The following is a 20,302-nucleotide window of genomic DNA, read 5'->3' on the forward strand; positions in this document are numbered from 1 at the left end:
GAGATTTATTTCTCTGCCTCCTAATTGTTGGTATCTTTGCACAAGTCTTTTAAGGAGATGTTTTTTGAGCTTGTTATGGAAACTGGTTTTTGGGGGGGCATATATTTACATCATATATATTTAGAGAAATACATGTGAGTTGTAATTTGCCTTTCATGAGATTACCATCATCTGTTAGAACGTTTTTGTGAAAGTCATTTTTCAGCCCTGGAATATTTTCTTGTGATTTCAAAGGGGCAATTCAACTATGTTGGTTTGGTTTGGAGTAAGTTGAATTTTAGTATTATTTTTCTATTACCAGTCTATGAGGCTATCAATTTATTATATATTATTTTTGATACAAATTGATTTACAAACATTTTATTTCAATTTCAATTTTGCAGTGCCTCCACTGATTTAGAGTTATATTCCACCATTATTTGTTATTACCGCTAATGTTCACATTTTGATCCTGTTGATTTAATAACATGCTTCCTCTAGCTCTCTTTCTCACCTATCTACACACACACACACACACACACACACACACACACACACTTATACATGTAAGCTTTTCTTTGAGCAATTCTATTTTGATTCTTGGTGGCTAGTAATATGCTTAGATCCTGTTGACTATTTGAACTTTTTCTCATTTCTTCATCCTATCAAAACAGACTTATTGACTGGCTTTTAACTACTGGATTTCCTTGGGAGATAAAATTTATATCACATTTTTTCTTAAGTTCTAGATATCTTTTCCATTACTGCAGTGAAGTTACAGTGACTGTTCTGAGAAAATAATTGATATTGAAATTGTATTCTTTTATTTTCTTTTCCTTTTATTCTTTTACTTTGGTGTCTGTGTTTGTATGTATGGAAGTTTTTTTAATGTAGTAAGTCACACATAGAAATAACTTGATTTTGATTCAGTGCTTCTCAAAAAGTTGTTTTCAAATGTGCTTAAGATGTCTACAGATTTATCCAAATAGAGTAGTTTGTGAATATATAAGATTGAAAGTAGGTATTTGGACTTCATGAGACTGATTTAGCTAGTATCATTCTGGCTATTTTTTGCTCATTTTCAGTATATCTGGGAGTCATAGATTCCTTCTTTCTTTCTTTTATAAGATCATTCTTATGGCAAATAGTACATTCAGTTCTTGTATTAAGACCAACTTGTTATTGAAGCTTGATAGTTGCCTGACGTACATGTTATCTGAAGAAATGTCTAGGAAAACCAAATGAGGAAATGAGACTTATCCAGGGTTTTTGATCACAGGAATCATTTCCATAATCAATTCAGTCAACATTCTCACATCACTTATAGATATTTGTCCCAAATTACTTTCATATTTAATGTTCCCTTTCAAGTTTATTTTTCTCATTTAGGAATTTACCTTATGTCATTAGTTGTAAACCGACTAGTGCTTGGACAAAAATGATTTCAATTGTAGGAAAGGCAAGTCATCCAACAGATGCCTAAATTGTCTTGAAGTCCAGAAAAATGTTAGGGTATTTTGAGTGTCTGGGGATAGGATTTATACTTGTGGAATTCCAGACTGAGAAAAATGATGTAAGGTATTATACCTGGACTGGAATTAGATAAATAAAAACGATACGAGGCATTTGGCTGGGAAAAGGAGATTGTTCCATATTTTAAAACCTAATAATCTAAACTAACTAGGAGCTTGCACCCAAGATCTTGGAGAACAAAAAGGAAGGGTTGGCTTTGAAATGTGATATTAAGGTTATTTTGATTTGGAGGTAGTGATAAAGTTCTGTTAAGGTATAACATACAGTCCCATTAAATAGAGGATAAAAACAAAATACCCTCACATTTCATGTTATTAAACTCCTTTGGCAATGTACTAGGCTATACCTTTATATTCTCTTTATGATGAAAGTGTAAAACACTTAATAATTCTCTTAAGAAACCTCTTTTATAAGTAGTAAGAAAGATTTGGCTATCTTTATTCTGAATCTGCCCTATATAGCTTTCAGTGCTCCTCTAGTTTTCTCTGATAAAATAGGAGGAAAATTATCTGCACATCAGATTGAAAAAAATACTGCATATCATTTCATAGTGGTCAAAATTTTCCCATGCCATTTGGTGGGGATGTTTTCCTACATGGTTTTGGTTCTACATCAGGAGACAAGACTTTGCCTAGTTCTCCCAATATATGCATTGCTTCTCCTTAGAAAAACTTTTAACTTTTCTTTACTGGGTTAATGGCTGTTGTATAGGATCCTGTCTCTAAGGAATCTTCTTTGGTAGTAAACACTGGAAAACAGTCACATCCAAAACTCCTAAAGTGACTAGTTTCCTATGCATTAGTCCAACACATCTGTCTAAATTCTGAATCCTATTGAATTAGCAAAGGCTTCTGGCTGCAGTTTTCTAAATAGACTCAGAGCGCCGCTGTTGGCCAATGTGCTGCAAGAGCTGGAGCCTGGGATCTACCAGGACGACATTCTGTTTAGTCGCAGAAGCAAGTCGAAAGGCGAGTGGCCCAGACTTGGGCTTTCTGCTCCAGCAAATCTGATTCCATACGGATTGGAATGCCCTCAAACTGGGATCATTGAGTTTTCTGTTCGTGGAACTAAATATTTTAAAAGCAATTTGCGAAACATTTTCTCTTAACATCGGAGACTGCAGCAACGCACGGGAAGGATGGGAAACAGGGTGAAGCAGAGAACCAGGACCCGGCAGCGGCAAGTACTCTTTCCTTTCCTGCTGCCTTTGTTCTGCGGGGCGCTCTCGGAGCAGATGAGCTACTCCATTCCAGAAGAAATGGTCCGGGGCTCAGTGGTGGGGAACCTTGTTGAGGACATGGGGCTGCATGTTCAGGATTTATTGGCCCGAAACCTTAGAGTTAGTGCAGAGAAACAATACTTTACCATGAACACTGAGAATGGGAACATACTTGTGAGTGATAGAATAGATCGAGAGTCACTCTGTCCTCAAAATCCTCTGTGTGTCATACCTTTAGAGATTGTAGCAGAGAATCCTCTAAACGTTTTTCACATAAATGTGATGATAGAAGATATAAATGATAATCCACCTCATTTTCCCCAAAATAGCATTGTTTTACAAATCAATGAACTAGCAATTCCAGGCACTCGGTTTGGCCTGGAATCTGCTATAGATGCAGATGTAGGGCATCACTCTCTCCAGAGTTACCAACTCAGCTCTAATGAGCATTTCTCTCTATTGATGGATAAGACTGAAGGCAAGAACGCTCCAGAATTAGTGTTGGAGAAGCCCCTGGACCGGGAACAACAGAGCTTCCATCTCCTGGTCCTGACAGCAGTGGATGGGGGTGACCCAGTCCTAACTGGCACTGCTGCAATTCAAATTGAGGTCACTGATGCCAACGATAATGCCCCAGTTTTTAGCCAGGATGTGTACAAAGTCAGCCTGAGAGAGAATGTGCCCCCAGGCACCTCTGTACTAAAGGTGACAGCCTCTGACCAGGATGAGGGTATCAATGCAGAGATCACTTACTCTTTCAAATCCCTACGAGATGATATTGGAAACACGTTTGTGCTAGACAATCAAAATGGGGAAATTACATCAAAAGACTTTATAGACTTTGAAATTCGTAGCAGTTATACCATAAGCATAGAAGCTAAGGACGGTGGAGGCATGACCAGCGAATGTAAAATTATACTAGAAATCCTAGATGAGAATGACAATGCCCCAGACCTGGTTTTTACTTCGGTATCCAGTTCTGTAACTGAAGATGCAGAGCCCGGGACGGTGATCGCTCTGTTCAAAACACATGATAAAGATTCAGGGGAAAATGGGGAGGTCACATGCATCATAAACCAAAGAGTTCCTTTTAGAATCGAATCTTCCGCCAATAATTACTATAAGCTTGTAACAGATGGGACCCTGGATCGGGAGGGGACCTCGGAGTACAATGTCACCATCACTGCCACCGACAGGGGCAAGCCTCCGCTCTCATCCAGCACAAGCGTCACCCTACGCATTGGTGATGTCAACGACAACGCTCCGGTTTTCCACCAGGCCTCCTACATGGTCCACGTGGCAGAAAACAACCCTCCCGGAGCCTCCATCGCACAAGTCAGCGCCTCTGACCTGGACCTAGGGCTGAATGGCCAAGTCTCCTACTCCATTGTTGCCAGTGACTTGGGGCTACGGACACTGTTGTCCTACGTGTCCGTGAGCGCACAAAGCGGGGTGGTGTTCGCGCAGCGCTCCTTCGACCATGAGCAGCTGCGCGCCTTCGAACTCACGCTGCAGGCCCGCGACCAAGGCTCGCCCTCGCTCAGCGCCAACGTGAGCCTGCACGTGTTGGTGGGCGACCTGAATGACAATGCGCCGCGGGTGCTGTACCCCGCGCTGGCGCCCGATGGCTCCGCACTCTTCGATATGGTGCCGCGCGCCGCAGAGTCCGGCTACCTGGTGACCAAGGTGGTGGCGGTGGACGCAGATTCGGGACACAACGCTTGGCTGTCCTACCACGTGCTGCAGGCCAGCGAGCCTGGGCTCTTCAGCCTGGGGCTGCGCACGGGCGAGGTGCGCACCGCACGTGCCTTAGGAGACAGGGACTCCGCCCGACAGCGCCTGCTGGTTGCTGTGCGTGATGGTGGACAGCCGCCACTCTCTGCCACCGCTACGCTTCATTTGGTCTTTGCAGACAGCCTGCAGGAGGCACTGCCAGACTTCAGTGACGGCCCTGTGCCCTCTAATTCCCAGACAGAGCTGCAGATTTACTTGGTGGTGGCCTTGGCCTTGATTTCTGTGCTCTTCTTCCTAGCAGTGATTCTGGCGGTCGCTCTGCGCCTGCGACGCTCTTCCGGCCGCTCTGCCTGTGGTTGCTTTCAGCCTGATCTCTGTTCTAAGACTAGACCAGGGGTTTCTCTCAACTACAATGAGGGAACTTTGCCTTATTCCTACAATCTGTATGTTGCCTCGGATTCTCAAAAAACAAGATTTAATTTTCTCACCATGACGCCAGAAATGATCCCCCCACAAGATATTTCTAATGAAGCTTCTCTGGTAGCAAATGTCACTGAAGAGAATAACAAGATAAGCTCTAACTCTGTCGCTCCTACTCACGTGAGTTCCAATGAATGTTTTTCATTTAGAAGTGAGTGTGGTTTAATTTTCAAACCAATATTTTGGCAAGAAAATCTTAAACATATTATATCTGCTATTGCCTCAGGTTTGTTTGTCTACTCTTAATATTTCCAGTTCCTTTTAGTGTGGGCCAGTAACTTCATTATTAGCTTTAATGTATTTTTGAAACATTTTAACCATTTTTACTCGAGACATTCTTTATACACACAAACACACACGTGTGAGAAGTGAGTACTATGATACTGCTGTCATTGAGATATTTTAATTGAAGAATAAATTTTTTTCTGTGATGTTTCTTGGGATATCAATATCTTGAGCATATAAGGCTTTTTCTTTCATCCATTAACTATAAATTTTGAGGAAAATGCATGAGAAAATGCTTTATAAAAAATGAGAGGAAGATCTCATTGTGTTGCCCAGCCTGGACTCAAACTCCTGGGCTGTCGTGTTCCTCCAACCTCAGTCTCCAGAGTAGCTGAGGCTACAGTTGCCTGGCACTGGTAGAGAAAAAAAAGCTTTAAAAAAATAAGAACATGGTAATTATTTGATAATAATATTCAAGTACATTTACTTGTGATTCTTGTAATCTGAGCAAACGCAATTTTATGTCAGATCTTTTCTCACAGCTACCTATATATTTCTTCCCAATAAATATATTATTTTGTTTTATGCCTATCAAACATCTTATCCTCACAGTATAAATATTTACAGTTATAAAAGTACAGTAGCCAGTTGTTAATCTTAAGGAGAATTTTTTCCCTATATTTTAATGGGCTTCCAAAAGTATTACCAGTCATTCTCAGTAATTACAATTAGGTCAGTTACCCAGGAAAAGGTAAGTCTTTAATGTTCTTTGGACTACCAATTTTCTTTTACTGGTTTCCTCCACACTAAATATTTTTGAAATATAATGTATTAATAGAATCATGGAGTACTACCATTCTTTCCAGGTAATGCAAGTTGGAATGCTTCTACTTTATGCTAAAAAATATTAATGTTTCTTTTTCACTTGGGTTCTTGTTAAGTGTGATTCTGACAACGTATACAATCACATATCTCATTTTTGGGTTTTCATATTATCATGAATTTTGATTTTTAAACATTAAATGTCAACAACCTGGTCAACTAATTTTTCCATTCAGGATCATTCAAGGAATCTATTGAAAAATGTTTGCCCAAATTATAGCTGAATTAGAAAGTTTGCTATATTATATGATTTGTCAAAATGAGGAACTCCTAGGGAGACATCCCCCCCATAATAGGTGTATTGACGGAACAATAATCTCAAAGCAGATGCACTAAAATTCTAAAATACAAATTATTGTTTATAGAAACTTCAAATTCACTTAAAAGCTCAGTGGGGAAAAAAGCTTATTGGAAGAAGAAAAAAAAACCTCACTAAAGTTTCTACTAAAGCGAATACTGTAGATTTCCATCCCTTTTTAAAGAACAGTAGGTGGAGCTATTTAAAGTATAAAAACGAAATATCCTTTCTGGGAGTTCAAGATTGTGCAGTAATTGGTTACGACTCTGAGCGCCGCTGTTCACCAATCCGGGAGAGAAAAGTGGAGATCCTGCTCGCCTTGCACGCGCCCAAAGCACAAAGCAGATAGGAATGAACCATCTCTGGGACTATGAGGAAACAACGGAGGAGCTCTGACTCCCCAACTGCCCCATTCTAGGGGTGAAAGAACTGCTCCTCACTTCAGTGGTTAAAGGCAGAATTGAAAATAATTCTGAAGGAAGGTGACAATGATTCCTGCGCGACTGCACGGGGACTGCAAAGGGCTGATCCTGCTGGGAGTTCTCCTGGGGACCCTGTGGGAGACTGGATGCACCCAGATACGCTATTCAGTTCCGGAGGAGCTGGAGAAAGGCTCTAGGGTGGGCGACATCTCCAGGGACCTGGGGCTGGAGCCCCAGCAGCTGGCGGAACGCGGAGTCCGCATCGTCCCCAGAGGTAGGACGCAGCTTTTTGCCCTGAACCCACACAGCGGCAGCTTGGTCACTGCGGGCAGGATAGACCGGGAGGAGCTCTGTATGGGGGCTGTCAAGTGTCAATTAAATCTTGACATTCTGATGGAGGATAAAGTGAAAATATATGGAGTGGAAATAGAAGTAAGGGACATTAACGACAATGCTCCTTACTTTCGTGAAAGTGAATTAGAAATAAAAATGAGTGAAAACGCAGCCACTGGGATGCTGTTCCCTCTACCCCACGCCTGGGATCCGGATATCGGGAAGAACTCTCTCCAGAGCTACGAGCTCAGCCCGAATACTCACTTCTCCCTGGTCGTGCAAAATGGAGCCGACAGCAATAAGTACCCGGAATTGGTGCTGGAACGCGCCCTGGACCGCGAAGAAAAGGCCGCTCACCACCTGATCCTCACGGCTTCCGACGGGGGAGATCCGGTGCGCACAGGCACCGCGCGCATCCGCGTGATGGTTATGGATGTGAACGACAACGCACCAGCGTTTGCTCAGTCCGAGTACCGCGCGAGCGTTCCGGAGAATGTGGCCTTGGGCACGCAGCTGCTGGTAGTCAACGCCACCGACCCTGATGAAGGAGTCAATGGGGAAGTGAGGTATTCCTTCCGGTATGTGGACGACAAGGCGGCCCAAATTTTCAAACTAGACTATAATTTAGGGATAATATCAACAATAGCAGAGTTGGACCACGAGGAGTCAGGATTCTACCAGATGGAAGTGCAAGCAATGGATAACGCAGGATATTCTGCACGCGCCAAAGTCCTGATCACTGTTCTGGACGTGAACGACAATGCCCCGGAAGTGGTCCTCACCTCTCTCACCAGCTCGGTTCCTGAAAACTCTCCCAGAGGGACATTAATTGCCCTTTTAAATGTAAATGACCAAGATTCTGAGGAAAACGGACAGGTGATCTGTTTCATCCAAGGAAATCTGCCCTTTAAATTAGAAAAATCTTACGGAAATTACTACAGTTTAGTCACAGACATAGTCTTGGATAGGGAACAGGTTCCTAGCTACAACATCACAGTGACCGCCACTGACCGGGGAACCCCGCCCCTGTCCACGGAAACTCACATCTCGCTGAACGTGGCAGACACCAACGACAACCCGCCGGTCTTCCCTCGGGCTTCCTATTCCGCCTATATCCCAGAGAACAATCCCAGAGGCGCTTCCCTCGTCTCTATGACCGCCCACGACCCCGACTGTGAGGAGAACGCCCAGATCACTTATTCCCTGGCTGAGGACACCATCCAAGGGGCGCCCCTATCGTCCTACGTGTCCATCAACTCCGACACTGGGGTACTGTATGCGCTGCACTCCTTCGACTACGAGCAGTTCCGGGACTTGCAAGTGAAAGTGATGGCGCGGGACAACGGGGACCCGCCCCTCAGCAGCAATGTGTCACTGAGCCTGTTCGTGCTGGATCAGAACGACAATACGCCCGAGATCCTGTACCCCGTCTTCCCCACAGATGGTTCCACCGGAGTGGAGCTGGCGCCCCGCTCCGCAGAGCCCGGCTACCTGGTGACCAAGGTGGTGGCGGTGGACAGAGACTCGGGCCAGAACGCCTGGCTGTCCTACCGCCTGCTCAAGGCCAGCGAGCCCGGACTCTTCGCGGTGGGGCTGCACACGGGCGAGGTGCGCACGGCGCGGGCCCTGCTAGACAGAGACGCTCTCAAGCAGAGCCTCGTGGTGGCCGTCCAGGACCACGGCCAGCCCCCTCTCTCGGCCACCGTCACGCTCACCGTGGCCGTGGCCGACAGCATCCCCGAAGTCCTGGCGGACCTCAGCAGCCTCGAGTCTCCAGCTAATTCTGGAACCTCAGACCTCACGCTGTACCTGGTGGTGGCGGTGGCCGCGGTCTCCTGCGTCTTCCTGGCCTTCGTCATCGTGTTGCTGACGCTCAGGCTGCGGCGCTGGCACAAGTCACGCCCGCTGCAGGCTTCGGGAGGCGGCTTGATAGGAGCGTCGACGTCGCACTTTGTGGGCGTGGACGGGGCGCGGGCTTTCCTGCAGACCTATTCCCACGAGGTCTGCCTCACCGCGGACTCGCGGAAGAGTCACCTGATCTTCCCCCAGCCCAACTATGCGGACACGCTTATCAGCCAGGAGAGCTGTGAGAAAAGCGAGCCCCTTTTGCTGTCAGGTGATTCGGTATTTTCTAAAGACAGTCATGCATTAATTCAGGTGAGTTTATATCAAAATTTATACCAAATATTCTTTCTTCTTCTTTTTTTTAATCGCTCTGTCGCCCAAGCTGGAATGCGATGGGACAATCATAGCTCACTGCAGCCTCAAACTCCTAGGCTCAAGCAATTCTCCCACCTTCGCCTCCAGTGTAACAGGGACTACAGGCGCAAGCCGCTTTCCTGCTTTTTACTTGACCTTTATTTTATTTTATTTTATTTTACTTTCTTGTACAGAAAGAGGTCTCACCATGTTGACCAGGCTTATCTGGAACTTGGGCTCAGGCTAGCCTCCTTCTTCAGCCTCCCAAAGTGCTAGGATTACAAGTGTGAACGACAGTGCTCAGCTCTATCAAATATTCTTTTCTGAGCCTGGAGAAATATATTCCTTAGTACATTTGAAATTTATAAAGCTGACATCAATAAATTTATATATATATATATGATGGACACCAACAACAATCCAGTCACTTTCCCTCATACCTTATTTATAATGATTTATATATCATGTACATATATTTTATATAATAGATACAATTTATTAACGATTTGCAAATTACTTTGTTAATACTCCATATCATTTTCTAACTTATCAATGATAATGCTCTTTTCCCACTTTTAATTTTTTGCCCATTGACCAAGCAACAGTTTTGTGTAGAGCATCTGATATCAACTGATCTGTTTAACTAGAGGGGAGCAATCTAATTCAATGGAAAATATAAATAAAAATATTAGTAAACTTTTATAAATAGAGTGGCTTTTAACTACACTTGAGAGTGCTAGCAAATTCATGAACTGAATTTAGTTTCTTTCATAGTGCAGTAGTTCTTTCTGCCATTAGGGATTTACCCATTTATACTTTCTCGGTGTCCCAAGTCATTTCATGGTTTTAAGTCATTCATAAACTTCCAAATATGATGAATTTATTTCTTCTGCATTTAAAATTTTATCACTCAAATATACAGTATACTGTATTGTTGTGAGAAAAAACAGCAAAACACTATTTTTCACTTCTGTTATGCATTTCAGTAATATAATATCTGTATGTGTTTCCAAGTTAGACATTTATTTTGCCCATTTCCTACACTCATGATATTAATGATGACTTTGCATAATATTCAAAATAACAAAATGTGTTTTGAATACTTTTTTGGTAACTGACAAATTTGCAGTGATATCCTCTGATTTCTACATTAAATTCCCCATAACTTTTACAAGTATAGGAAAATTTCTGAAACGTACACAAAGTTTTCTGAGAACTTTATGCTTATTGTAGAGTGTTTACAGCTATTGAATGCTAAAGTGTAAATACTCTTTAAAAAGCATTGCCTGATTTCTTGTGGTGAATTCTGTAACAGTGTAGGGAACCATAACATCCCAATTATTTTTCCTTTCTTCTTTGTTTGCTTCTTATCTACTTTGAAAGATACAATAGTTAAAAACCCAGACTTAGAAAAGAGATTGGATGGAAATGACTTGGAGAATGAAAGACATCCAAGGGCTCTAAAATGAGGCAGTTGTTGCTTCTGAGACCAAAAGCGTGGTGGGGAGTGGGGAATACAAAGTGTGTGTCTCTGTTTGTCTGATGTTTTTAAAAGAAAGTATTTGAGTTCATTTAAAAATACTAAATTTCTATTTACATTAGTTTTCAAATAGAATTTAGTAAGTACAGTATTCTATAGGTAATATTGAGAGAAATAGAGGGCAATTAACCCTCTCTCCCCCATTGTCTTGTAAATGTTTATCACATGGCCAGTTCTCATATGTAGTCAAATAGAAAGAAAGACATAATAGAAAAACAAATGATTTGGGAAGCTAAACTAACATGGTCTAATTATTCTCACCTCTGTTCACCTAACTTGATTTAGGAACAAATCATTGAGAGTTAGAGCATGAATTGTCAAGATCTTTAGACCATATCTCAAATATAAGTGATCTGAATCAACTCTATTTCCAGTTTGAGCTGAATAGGTATTATTACATAGTTGTTGAATGAATGAATAAACAAATAATGTATTTTGTGGGTTACCTGATACCAGCATTCTGAATTTTCGGATGTATCATAGAAGGACAGCAACTTTGCAATTCTGTAACTTCTTAACTGTATCACCTTTAGCAAGTTATTGAATCTCTTTGAGCTTCAGCAAAGTAGGAATAATCATATTTAATTTGAAAGGTCGTGGTGATGACTAGGGCTAAAAAAAAAAATCTGATTCACAACATATAATTAATTAACAGTAGCCATTTTTAGTGTTTGACAAAAAAAGGATTTATATTTTCAATGCCAGCACACTCAACATCCTGTTGGGAAAAGTAATAATGATTTTTGTGCTTCCCCAGGTGGTACAATGGAATAATTTGTGGGTGGAAATAAAACTGTTCTAAAATTTTTGTGAAAGCTAGTTTAAAAATCTTAAGTGCCTAGGCACATTCTTGATTAAGAAGCCATAGTTTTAAGCCATAAAAGATGGAGGACATATTTTTTGTATGAGACAATTTTGTGAGTGTTACTTTTTCTTTGTCTGAACCATAGTGTAATCTAAACAAGGATTCTGTGAAACTTTATTTATTTATTTATTTTTGACATTGAGTCTCGCTCTGTCATCCAGGCTGGAGTGCAATGGTGTGATCTCGGCTCACTGCAACCTCTGCCTCCTAGGTTCAAGTGATCCTCCTGCCTCAGCCTCCTGAGTAGCTTGGATTACAGGCGTGCACGACCACGCCTGGCTAATTTTTGTATTTTTAGTAGAGATGGGGTTTCACCATGTTGGCCAGGATGGTCTTGAACTTTTAACCTCGTGATCTACCCACCTTGGCCTCCCAAAGTTCTGGAATTACAGGCGTGAGCCACCACACCCAGCCAAAACTTATTTTAAAGAAGCAGTTTACTTCAATGGTATCTTAGATAATTTTACTGGAAAATGGATCACTGAAACCTGAAGGCTGATGATTGTTATTTGGTTTGGGCCATGTAAGAATTGAAGCTAATGGCTTAGCTTTATGATTTTTAGAATACTTGTTGATAATTTAGGATTGATAATTAACATATTTCTTGATCGTTTTCTGAGACTAGCTGGGCGATGGGTTTGGATGTGTTTACATTTCTTCTGATTCCAGTCATAAAATTATGTTAAGAACTTTCATTGGCTTCTTATGTGTATGACAGGTGAGTATGCATCATTTTATCTAATAAGTTAAAGTGTTCAGCTATAATTTAAAACTTGTAGTGTCATTGTTTTATAGCACCTAAAATTGGAATGTAATTAGTTAGGGGACGTTATTCTATTACGTTCATCCAGAAATATTATGCTTTTTGAAGCAGCAATAGCCTAGGAATGTTGAGGAGACCATACAACTCATACACCACTTTTCAGTGAACTATAAGGCTAATGACAAGTGAGCAAACTGTGTCAGTTTTCTTTGTGACATGTAACAGAGTTTAACTATGATTATAAATTGAATAGTTGTGGTGAAAAATCTGCTTTATCCTCATATAAGATGTTAGATTCAAAAAAGCAAACACATAGTTTCAAAGGAATGTTGATCAAACTGATGAAGCTAAATCTCAAGAAAGAGACATAGTTATTCTCTAATATTACACTTTGATTTCACCTTTAAGAAACCATTCTTAATGGAAAATTACCAACAACAGGGCATGCTGTTTAGGATGCATTCCTAAAATACTGATGGCAAAAGATAGCCAGCCTATGGCAAAACTAATTGTAAAAAAATATTTTATAAAGGCTGAGACTTCTGGGTATCATATAGGAAGGGCTCTGGTTCAGGAAACTGTTTTTTGAAACTGCCATTGGAGAGACCTTAGAATTAAAACAAATAATTTAATCTGTATGCAAAAGAAGTTGGTACCACCATACTTTTTCTTAGATATGTCATGTAAGTATCTACTCTGGGTACTGTCATTGAGGGCAGGTATAATTTCTTAGTTCATCATTAACTCTCTGAAATATTTCACACAGTAGTTTGTACACCTTCTAAGTACTCAATACAATGCTTGAGTTCAATGTGGAAAGTGGTCTCTTGGAGAAAAAAGAATCGTAGTGCAAAACGAATGGTTTTACATGGACTTTTCCTCTATTTCAAAACCCTAATAAGAGCCAACTGTTTGATTTGTCTTAAAAGGCTAAGATTCTGGTTTGTTTGTTAAATTTTGAAAACAGTTGCCTCAGTTTATAAGATTTACATATTGGGAAACCTCTTAGAAGCTTCCTATATAATTTCAGCTGAAGATTCAGCCAACAGTTCATTCTGAGACTGTGTTACATGTAAAAATTAAAGCCCGCGCATGGAGGTGGAGATAAGAAAGAAAGATTCTTAGCCTACAAATACTCAAATATCAAGAAGAAATAAAAATAAGCCATCACTTTGGCTTCATGTGCTGACACCCCTGAGGTTATAAACTTCAAGGAACATTTCATTGCAGGAGCAAGACTGTACTACCGCCTTTCAGCTTGCAAGTTCCAGTGAGAAACATCTTTCTCTCTGCTCTCAACTAACTCTATAGAACGGTGTGATCTCATTTCTTCAGGCTGCAGTTCTAGAGTAGGGACTCAGAGTGCCACTGTTGACCAGTGTGGAAACAAAGATAAATGAGCTGATCCCCAGACATTCCTGCTTGGTGGCTTTTCTAATTTCATGGAATGCAAATCCAAGAGCAAACCCGCAACATTCCTATTATGGCTCCTAGTTCTACAAATTATAAACAGGAACAGAACAGACTTACAGGCAATGAGTTCAACTTCTTCTTGGCTGGAGACTATAATCCAAGGATAGTTTGGAAAGGGGCTTATCTAGGCTGGAGCAGAAGCAACCCCAATTGTGGAAGAGATGGGAAATGGTGCTGGACTGACAGGCTGGGGGGAACCAAGGCAACTACTGATTCCCTTCCTGCTATTTCTGTCCTGCTGGGCATTCTCTATGCAGATCCATTATTCAGTTCCAGAGGAGCTGACCAAGAGTTTGGTGGTGGGAAACCTTGCCAAGGATTTGGGACTCGGCATCCAGGACACGCCCTCTTGAAAGCTTTGGGTTAATGCTGAGAAAGAATACTTTATTCTAAGTGGAGAAGGTGGAGACTTACTTATGAGTGACTGAATGGATCAGGAACAGATATGCCCCTAATTATAGTCTGGACCATATGCTTTGAAATAGTAGTTGAAGGCCAGGTGTGGTGGCTCATGCCTGTAATCCCAGTACTTTGGGAGGCTGAGGTGGGTGGATCACAAGGTCAGGAGTTCGAGACCAGCCTAACCAACGTGATGAAATCCCATCTCTACTAAAAATACAAAAATTACTCAGGCATGGTGGTGCACACCTGTAATCCCAGCTACTCGGGAGGCTGAGGAAGGAGAATCACTTGAACCCAGGAAGTGGAGGTTGCAGTGAGCTGAGATTACACCACTGCACTCCAGCCTGGGCAACAGGGTGAGACTCTGTCTCAAAAAAAAAAAAAGAAAGAAAGAAAGAAAAAAGAAGAGAGAAAAACAGTTGAAATTTCTTTAAATTTTTTCACATTAATATAGATTCAGGATGTGAAGGATCATACACCATGGTTCAGCAAGGATGTTATTAAGTTAAATATCTTTGCGTTGACCCAGCTTTGGACAAGATTTGCAATAGAACCTGCAGAAGATCCTGATGTTGGGGGCAATTTCTTACAAAATTGTCACCTTAGCAGCAACTCTGTATTTGCCTTTGAAGTAAGAGACCAACAGTGGAAAGGCATATGCTGAACTTGTGTTACAGAAGCCACTAGACCAGGAAAAGCAGAGCTCCCATCCCTCAGGGCTAGCAGCTGTACATGGCCCCCAAACAAAGCAGCATCACTCAGCTCCTGATCCTGTTGGTTGAAGCCAATGACAACTCTGTGTTCAGTTAGGATGTGTACAACATCAGCCTTCAGGACGATGTGTATCCAGACACTTCCATGCTGAGAATGAGGGCGACAGACCAGGACTAGAGTGTCGGACAGAGACCACATATGGCTTCGAAACCCAGAGTACCCATTATCTAGTTTGGCCTTGAACAAATAGCAGAGAAATGAAAACTATAAGTACATTGGACTTTTAAATATTTTAAAATATTCCATGGTTTTGGTAGCAAGTGATCGAGAAGGACTCATTGCCAAGTGTACAGTTGAGACTAAAATTCTAGAAGATAATGACAATATCCTATAGGCAATTTTTCCTTCTTTTTTTTTTTATTTTTTTTGAGACAGAGTTTTGCTCTTGTTACCCAGGCTGGAGTGCATGGCACAATCTCGGCACACCGCAACCTCCGCCTCCTGGGTTCAGGCAATTCTCCTGCCTCAGCCTCCTGAGTAGCTGGGATTACAGGCATGTGCCACCATGCCCAGCTAATTTTTTTGTATTTTTAGTAGAGATGGGGTTTCACCATATTGACCAGGATGGTCTCCATCTCTTGACCTCGTGATCCACCCGCCTCGGCCTCCCAAAGTGCTGGGATTACAGGCTTGAGCCACCACGCCCGGTCGCAATTTTTCCTTCTAATTCCACAATGATTCTTAAAGATTCTGCACCTTGGACAGTAATTACTGTCCAAGATTTAAATCACAAGATCTTTAAATCACAAGATCTGGGAGGTCACATATCTGATAGAAGAAAAAGCACCTTTGAGAATTGACTCTTCCGTCAATAATTAACTACATGCTTATAACAGATAGGCCTGTGGACCAGGAACAGACCCAGGATATAACATCAACATCACTGCCACTGACAGAGGCAAGCCAACCCTCTTCTCCAGCACAAGCCTCATTTTACTCATTGGTGATGTCAACGAAAATGCTCTGGTTTTCTACCAGGCCTCCTACGTCAGTCATCCACATAGCCAAGCACAATCCTCCCAAAGCTTCCATAGGCAAGTAGACGCCTCCAACCTGGACTTGGAACCCAACAACCAAGTCCCCTATTCTATGTGGTCAGTGACCTGGAGCCGCAAGCGTGGTTGTCCTAGGTGTCCATGAATGCACAGCGCACCTTCGACCAAGAGCAGCTGGCCGCCTTCAAGCTCACGCTGCAGACCCGCAACCAGGACTAGCTCTCGCTCGGCGCCAACATGATCCTGCGCGTGTTAGTGGGCGACTGCAATGACAATGCACCATAGGTCCACGGATGCTGTACTCCAGCTCTGGAGCCGGATGGCTCTGCACTCTTGGATATGGTGCTGCGCGCCGCGGAGCCTGGCTACCTGGTAACGAAAGTGGTGGCGGTAGATCCAGACGTGAGACACAATGCTTGGCTGTCCTACCGCATGCTACAGGCCAGCAGGCCCGGGCTCTTCAGCCTGGAATGTGCACCCACAAGGTGCGGACAGCTAGTGCGCTGGGAAACAGGAAAGCGACTCGCCCCCGCCTACTGGTCACAGTGCACTGCGGTGGACAGCCGCCCCTCTCACCACTGCGCCACGCTGCCCCTGATCTTCACCGACAGCCTGCAGGAGGTTCTGCTAGACTGCAGCGATCACTCTGCAAAGTTACAGTCTGAATCTAAAATTAATTTCTATCTGGTGATTGCCTTCGCTTTAATTTCCTTTTATTCTTCCTGATTGCATTATTTGTGTTGGTTTCAAAGTGCCATAGACCCCAAAATGATTCTGCCTTCAAGTCTTTCCCATGGATGTCTATCCCACGCTAAGCCCCAGGTTTTTGGGTAACTGTAGCTCTATGATGCCATATTCCTACTAAGAGTGTGCTTCTCCTATGAATCCAGGGCAGAGTGAACTTCCTTTTTGAATCCCTACCTCTCAGGACTCAGTAGCAGCTTCACTGCCAAAGCCCCTTGGATGATTCTGATTGCTTGGGCAGAATCCACTCTCCAGGGTGAGAAATTCTTGATGAAACTAAGTTTAGTCACAAATAAGTTTTCTTCTAGCGTTAAATATTTTCAGAGGTCTCAGTAAATAGTATTTAAAGCAGCAAGACCAAAGGCCTAAGATGGGAAATATTTGGCATGGTGAGCTTAAGGGACAGTAGTCAGGCAGACAAGAGTATCAGACATGCCAGAGCATTTGGGGCCTTGTAAGTAGGGAATGTGTTGATATATATTTATATGTATTTGAGTATATTTTATAATTTTACTTTGATATTCAAATTGTGTTAATCCAAAAAAAAAAAGAGAGGGACAAATCTTGGCCATTGTAGTATGAAATATGTAAATTGACAACTCAGAATCCCTGCTTATCACTTCTTTATCACACAACTGTTTCATTTTCTATTTAAGAAACTTCCTCTCACTGCAAAAAGACATTCTGGCTGACAAAGTTAGCCTATGATTTCAATATATCTAAGAATATGACTAATGAAAGTTGCCAGACCTAAACTTTGAAAATTATTGTTAAACTGAAGAGGATCTTATGACTGAGTGTTCTAGTCTCCTTCTCAAGCTGAACCTTGCTCTTCAAACTATACCATAAGTTATTCTGCATTTCATTTCCCTATCCATGTCTGTTGCATCATTCTCTATAGTACAAAGAGCTTGTCTTGCCAGACACATTATAATCTCAACACTTTGGGAGGCCAAGGAGGGTGGCTCACTTGAGCCCAGGAGTTTGAGACAAGTCTGGGCAACATGGCAAAAACCTGTCTCTATAAAAAATACAAAATTAGCAAGTTGTAGTGACCCATGCCTGTGGTTGCAGCTACTTGGGAGGCTGAGGTTTGAGGATCACCTGAGCCTGAGGAGGTTGAGGCTGCAGTGAGCTGTGATTGCACTTTTGTACTCCAGACTGGGTGACAGAATTAGACCTTGTCCCAAAACAAACAAACAAATAAAGAGCTTCCCTCCTTATGACTTATTTAAAGCTTTGGAAATTATGCCAAATTCAAATGCTTTAAATGAATTTGAACTAATACAAAATGTTGTATATGGACTGTTTTATAATCAGGTGATTGTACAGATTGATCCAGATAATGTTAGCATAACATTTCACTGAACTAGTAGTTTACAAATGCTTCAAAAATTATAGAATAATATTTGCATATAAAATTCCTCACATATTTCCCTATCAGTGAATTGGAAGCTGACAATATAAAATACTACCAAAAAGACAAAAAATGAAAAGGAACCAGTTACCTTTGGAAAACATAATTAGGTAAAATGGATAATATGAAAAGTCTGAAAACAGTCAAATAATTACTGGTAAGTTAAGAGAAAAGAAATAGCAGTAGGAAAATGTATAAAAATGTGTCTCATTATTCACAGTAGGTTTCCTTATTGGTATGGATTCTGTGGTCCATCTAAGCTACATTAATTTTATTTTAAATGCTAGCTGGATATTGGTCTCTAAAAGGGATTCAGTAAATCACATAATTTGGCATCATCAATCTAGATTCTCGTGCCCACCTGAAAAGCCTGCTAAGGCTTGGAAACCAAGAAAAGTCAAGCATCTCAACAACTATGTGTCACTTGCACGTACCAGATTTATATTGTGTATACTTTGCTCTAGCAGTATAGTAGGTGAGACAGTGACTGTGTCTAGAGAGCAAAGGTCACTTATTTGACACTTTTGACTCTTCCTTTCTACTTACCTTATTTAAAACTGATCTTTGCATCTGGCATGAGGCAGCAATTAATTGAGGTAAGGGTTGAAGTTTTTTATTTCCCATTTTTTCAATACCATTTATTGAAAAGATTTTCCTCTTTCTGTTGAATTGGCTTGGTGACTTTGTTGAAAGTCATTTCACTGATATATGTAGTTCTATTTCTATATTTCTTGATCATGTTTCATTTTTCTATTCTTTTGCTAATAGCACACTGTCTTAATTATTGTAGCTTGGTAGTAAGTCTTGAAGTCAGGTAGGTAAGTCTTCCAATTTTTTCCTTCTTTTTCACTACTGTTTTGACTATTCTTGGTCCTTTGTCTTTCCAAATAAGTGAAAATCATCTTGTCAGTTTTCAGCAGGACAAAGCCTGTAAGGATTTTTGAATAGGATGGCATTGAGTCTATAGCTTTATTGGGAGAGAGAGAAGGAGGGAAAAGGATCATCTTAGCAATATTAACACTTCCTATCCATGAACATGGTATATATTTCCATTTAATTAGGACTTCTTTAATTTCTCTCAGCTATGTTTTATAGTTTTCAGTGTAGAGAGGTCATGTATAGCTTTCATTAAATTGTTTCTATATATGTGATGTTTTTGAATATTATTATAAATAGTATTTTTTAAATGGTATTTTCTAATTGTTCATTTCTAGTTTAGAGAAAAACCATTGTTTTGTGTATTTTATATGCTTTTTGAAAAATAAGAGATGCAGGGTGCTCTATTCTTACACTATGTTTTGTAAGAATGTAAGTTGAAACCAGTCTTCATAAGTTCAGGCTTCCATTATGTGCAGTATGTAGTATACCATAAGTTGTACCGCATTTCGTTTCCCTACCCATGTCCATTGCATCATCCTCTATAGTACAAAGAGCTTGTCTTGCCAGACACACCTATAATCTCAGCACTTTGGGAAGCCAAGGAGGGTGGCTCACTTGAGCCCATATACAATTGAACATGGCAGATACAATTCCTGCGATAATGGACGTCATTCTAATACATGGTATTTTACAGGTCTGATAAAAGCCAACAAGGAGAAATAGAAGAGCACTAAGAGGGGCTGGGTGCCGTGGCTCACGCCTGTAATCCCAGCACTTCAGGAGGCCAAGGCAGGTGGATCATGAAGTCAGGAGATCGAGATCATTCTGGCCAACATCGTGAAAACCCATCTCTATTAAAAATACAAAAATTAGCTGGGCATAGTGGTGCATGCCTATAATCCCAGCTACCCCAGAGACTGAGGCAGGAGAATCATTTGAATCAGGGAGTCGGAGGTTGCAGTGAGCCGAGATCTTGCCACTGTACCCCAGCCTGACAGAGGGAGATTCATTTAAAAAAAAAAAAAAAAAAAAAAAAAGCACTAAGAGAAAGCCTGGCCTAATCCAAAGGTCAAGGAAGGCTTTTTTTTTTTTTTTTTTTTTTTTTTTTTTTTTTTTTTTTCCCCAGAAAGTGATATTTAGAGAGAT

At 41.4% G+C, this 20,302-nt stretch overlaps 1 protein-coding gene across 21 annotated transcripts in view; it reads left to right on the plus strand.

Moving 5' to 3' along the window:
- LOC101029820 (protocadherin gamma-C4) overlaps positions 1–20,302 on the plus strand; it is a 186,330-nt gene that overhangs the window by 94,997 nt on the left and 71,031 nt on the right. The window contains exon 1 of one of the 21 annotated variants that reach the window (XM_010338169.3): positions 5–5,065. The exons of 19 other annotated variants lie outside the window; for them this stretch is intronic. In XM_010338169.3, coding sequence (XP_010336471.2) covers positions 2,651–5,065 — 2,415 coding nt within the window. In that variant the 5' untranslated portion in view covers positions 5–2,650. One more of the 21 variants, XM_039472274.2, reaches the window with a different exon arrangement.

The sequence above is a fragment of the Saimiri boliviensis genome, chromosome 1 (assembly GCF_048565385.1).
Source record: "Saimiri boliviensis isolate mSaiBol1 chromosome 1, mSaiBol1.pri, whole genome shotgun sequence".
NCBI classification, from domain to species: Eukaryota; Metazoa; Chordata; class Mammalia; order Primates; family Cebidae; genus Saimiri; species Saimiri boliviensis.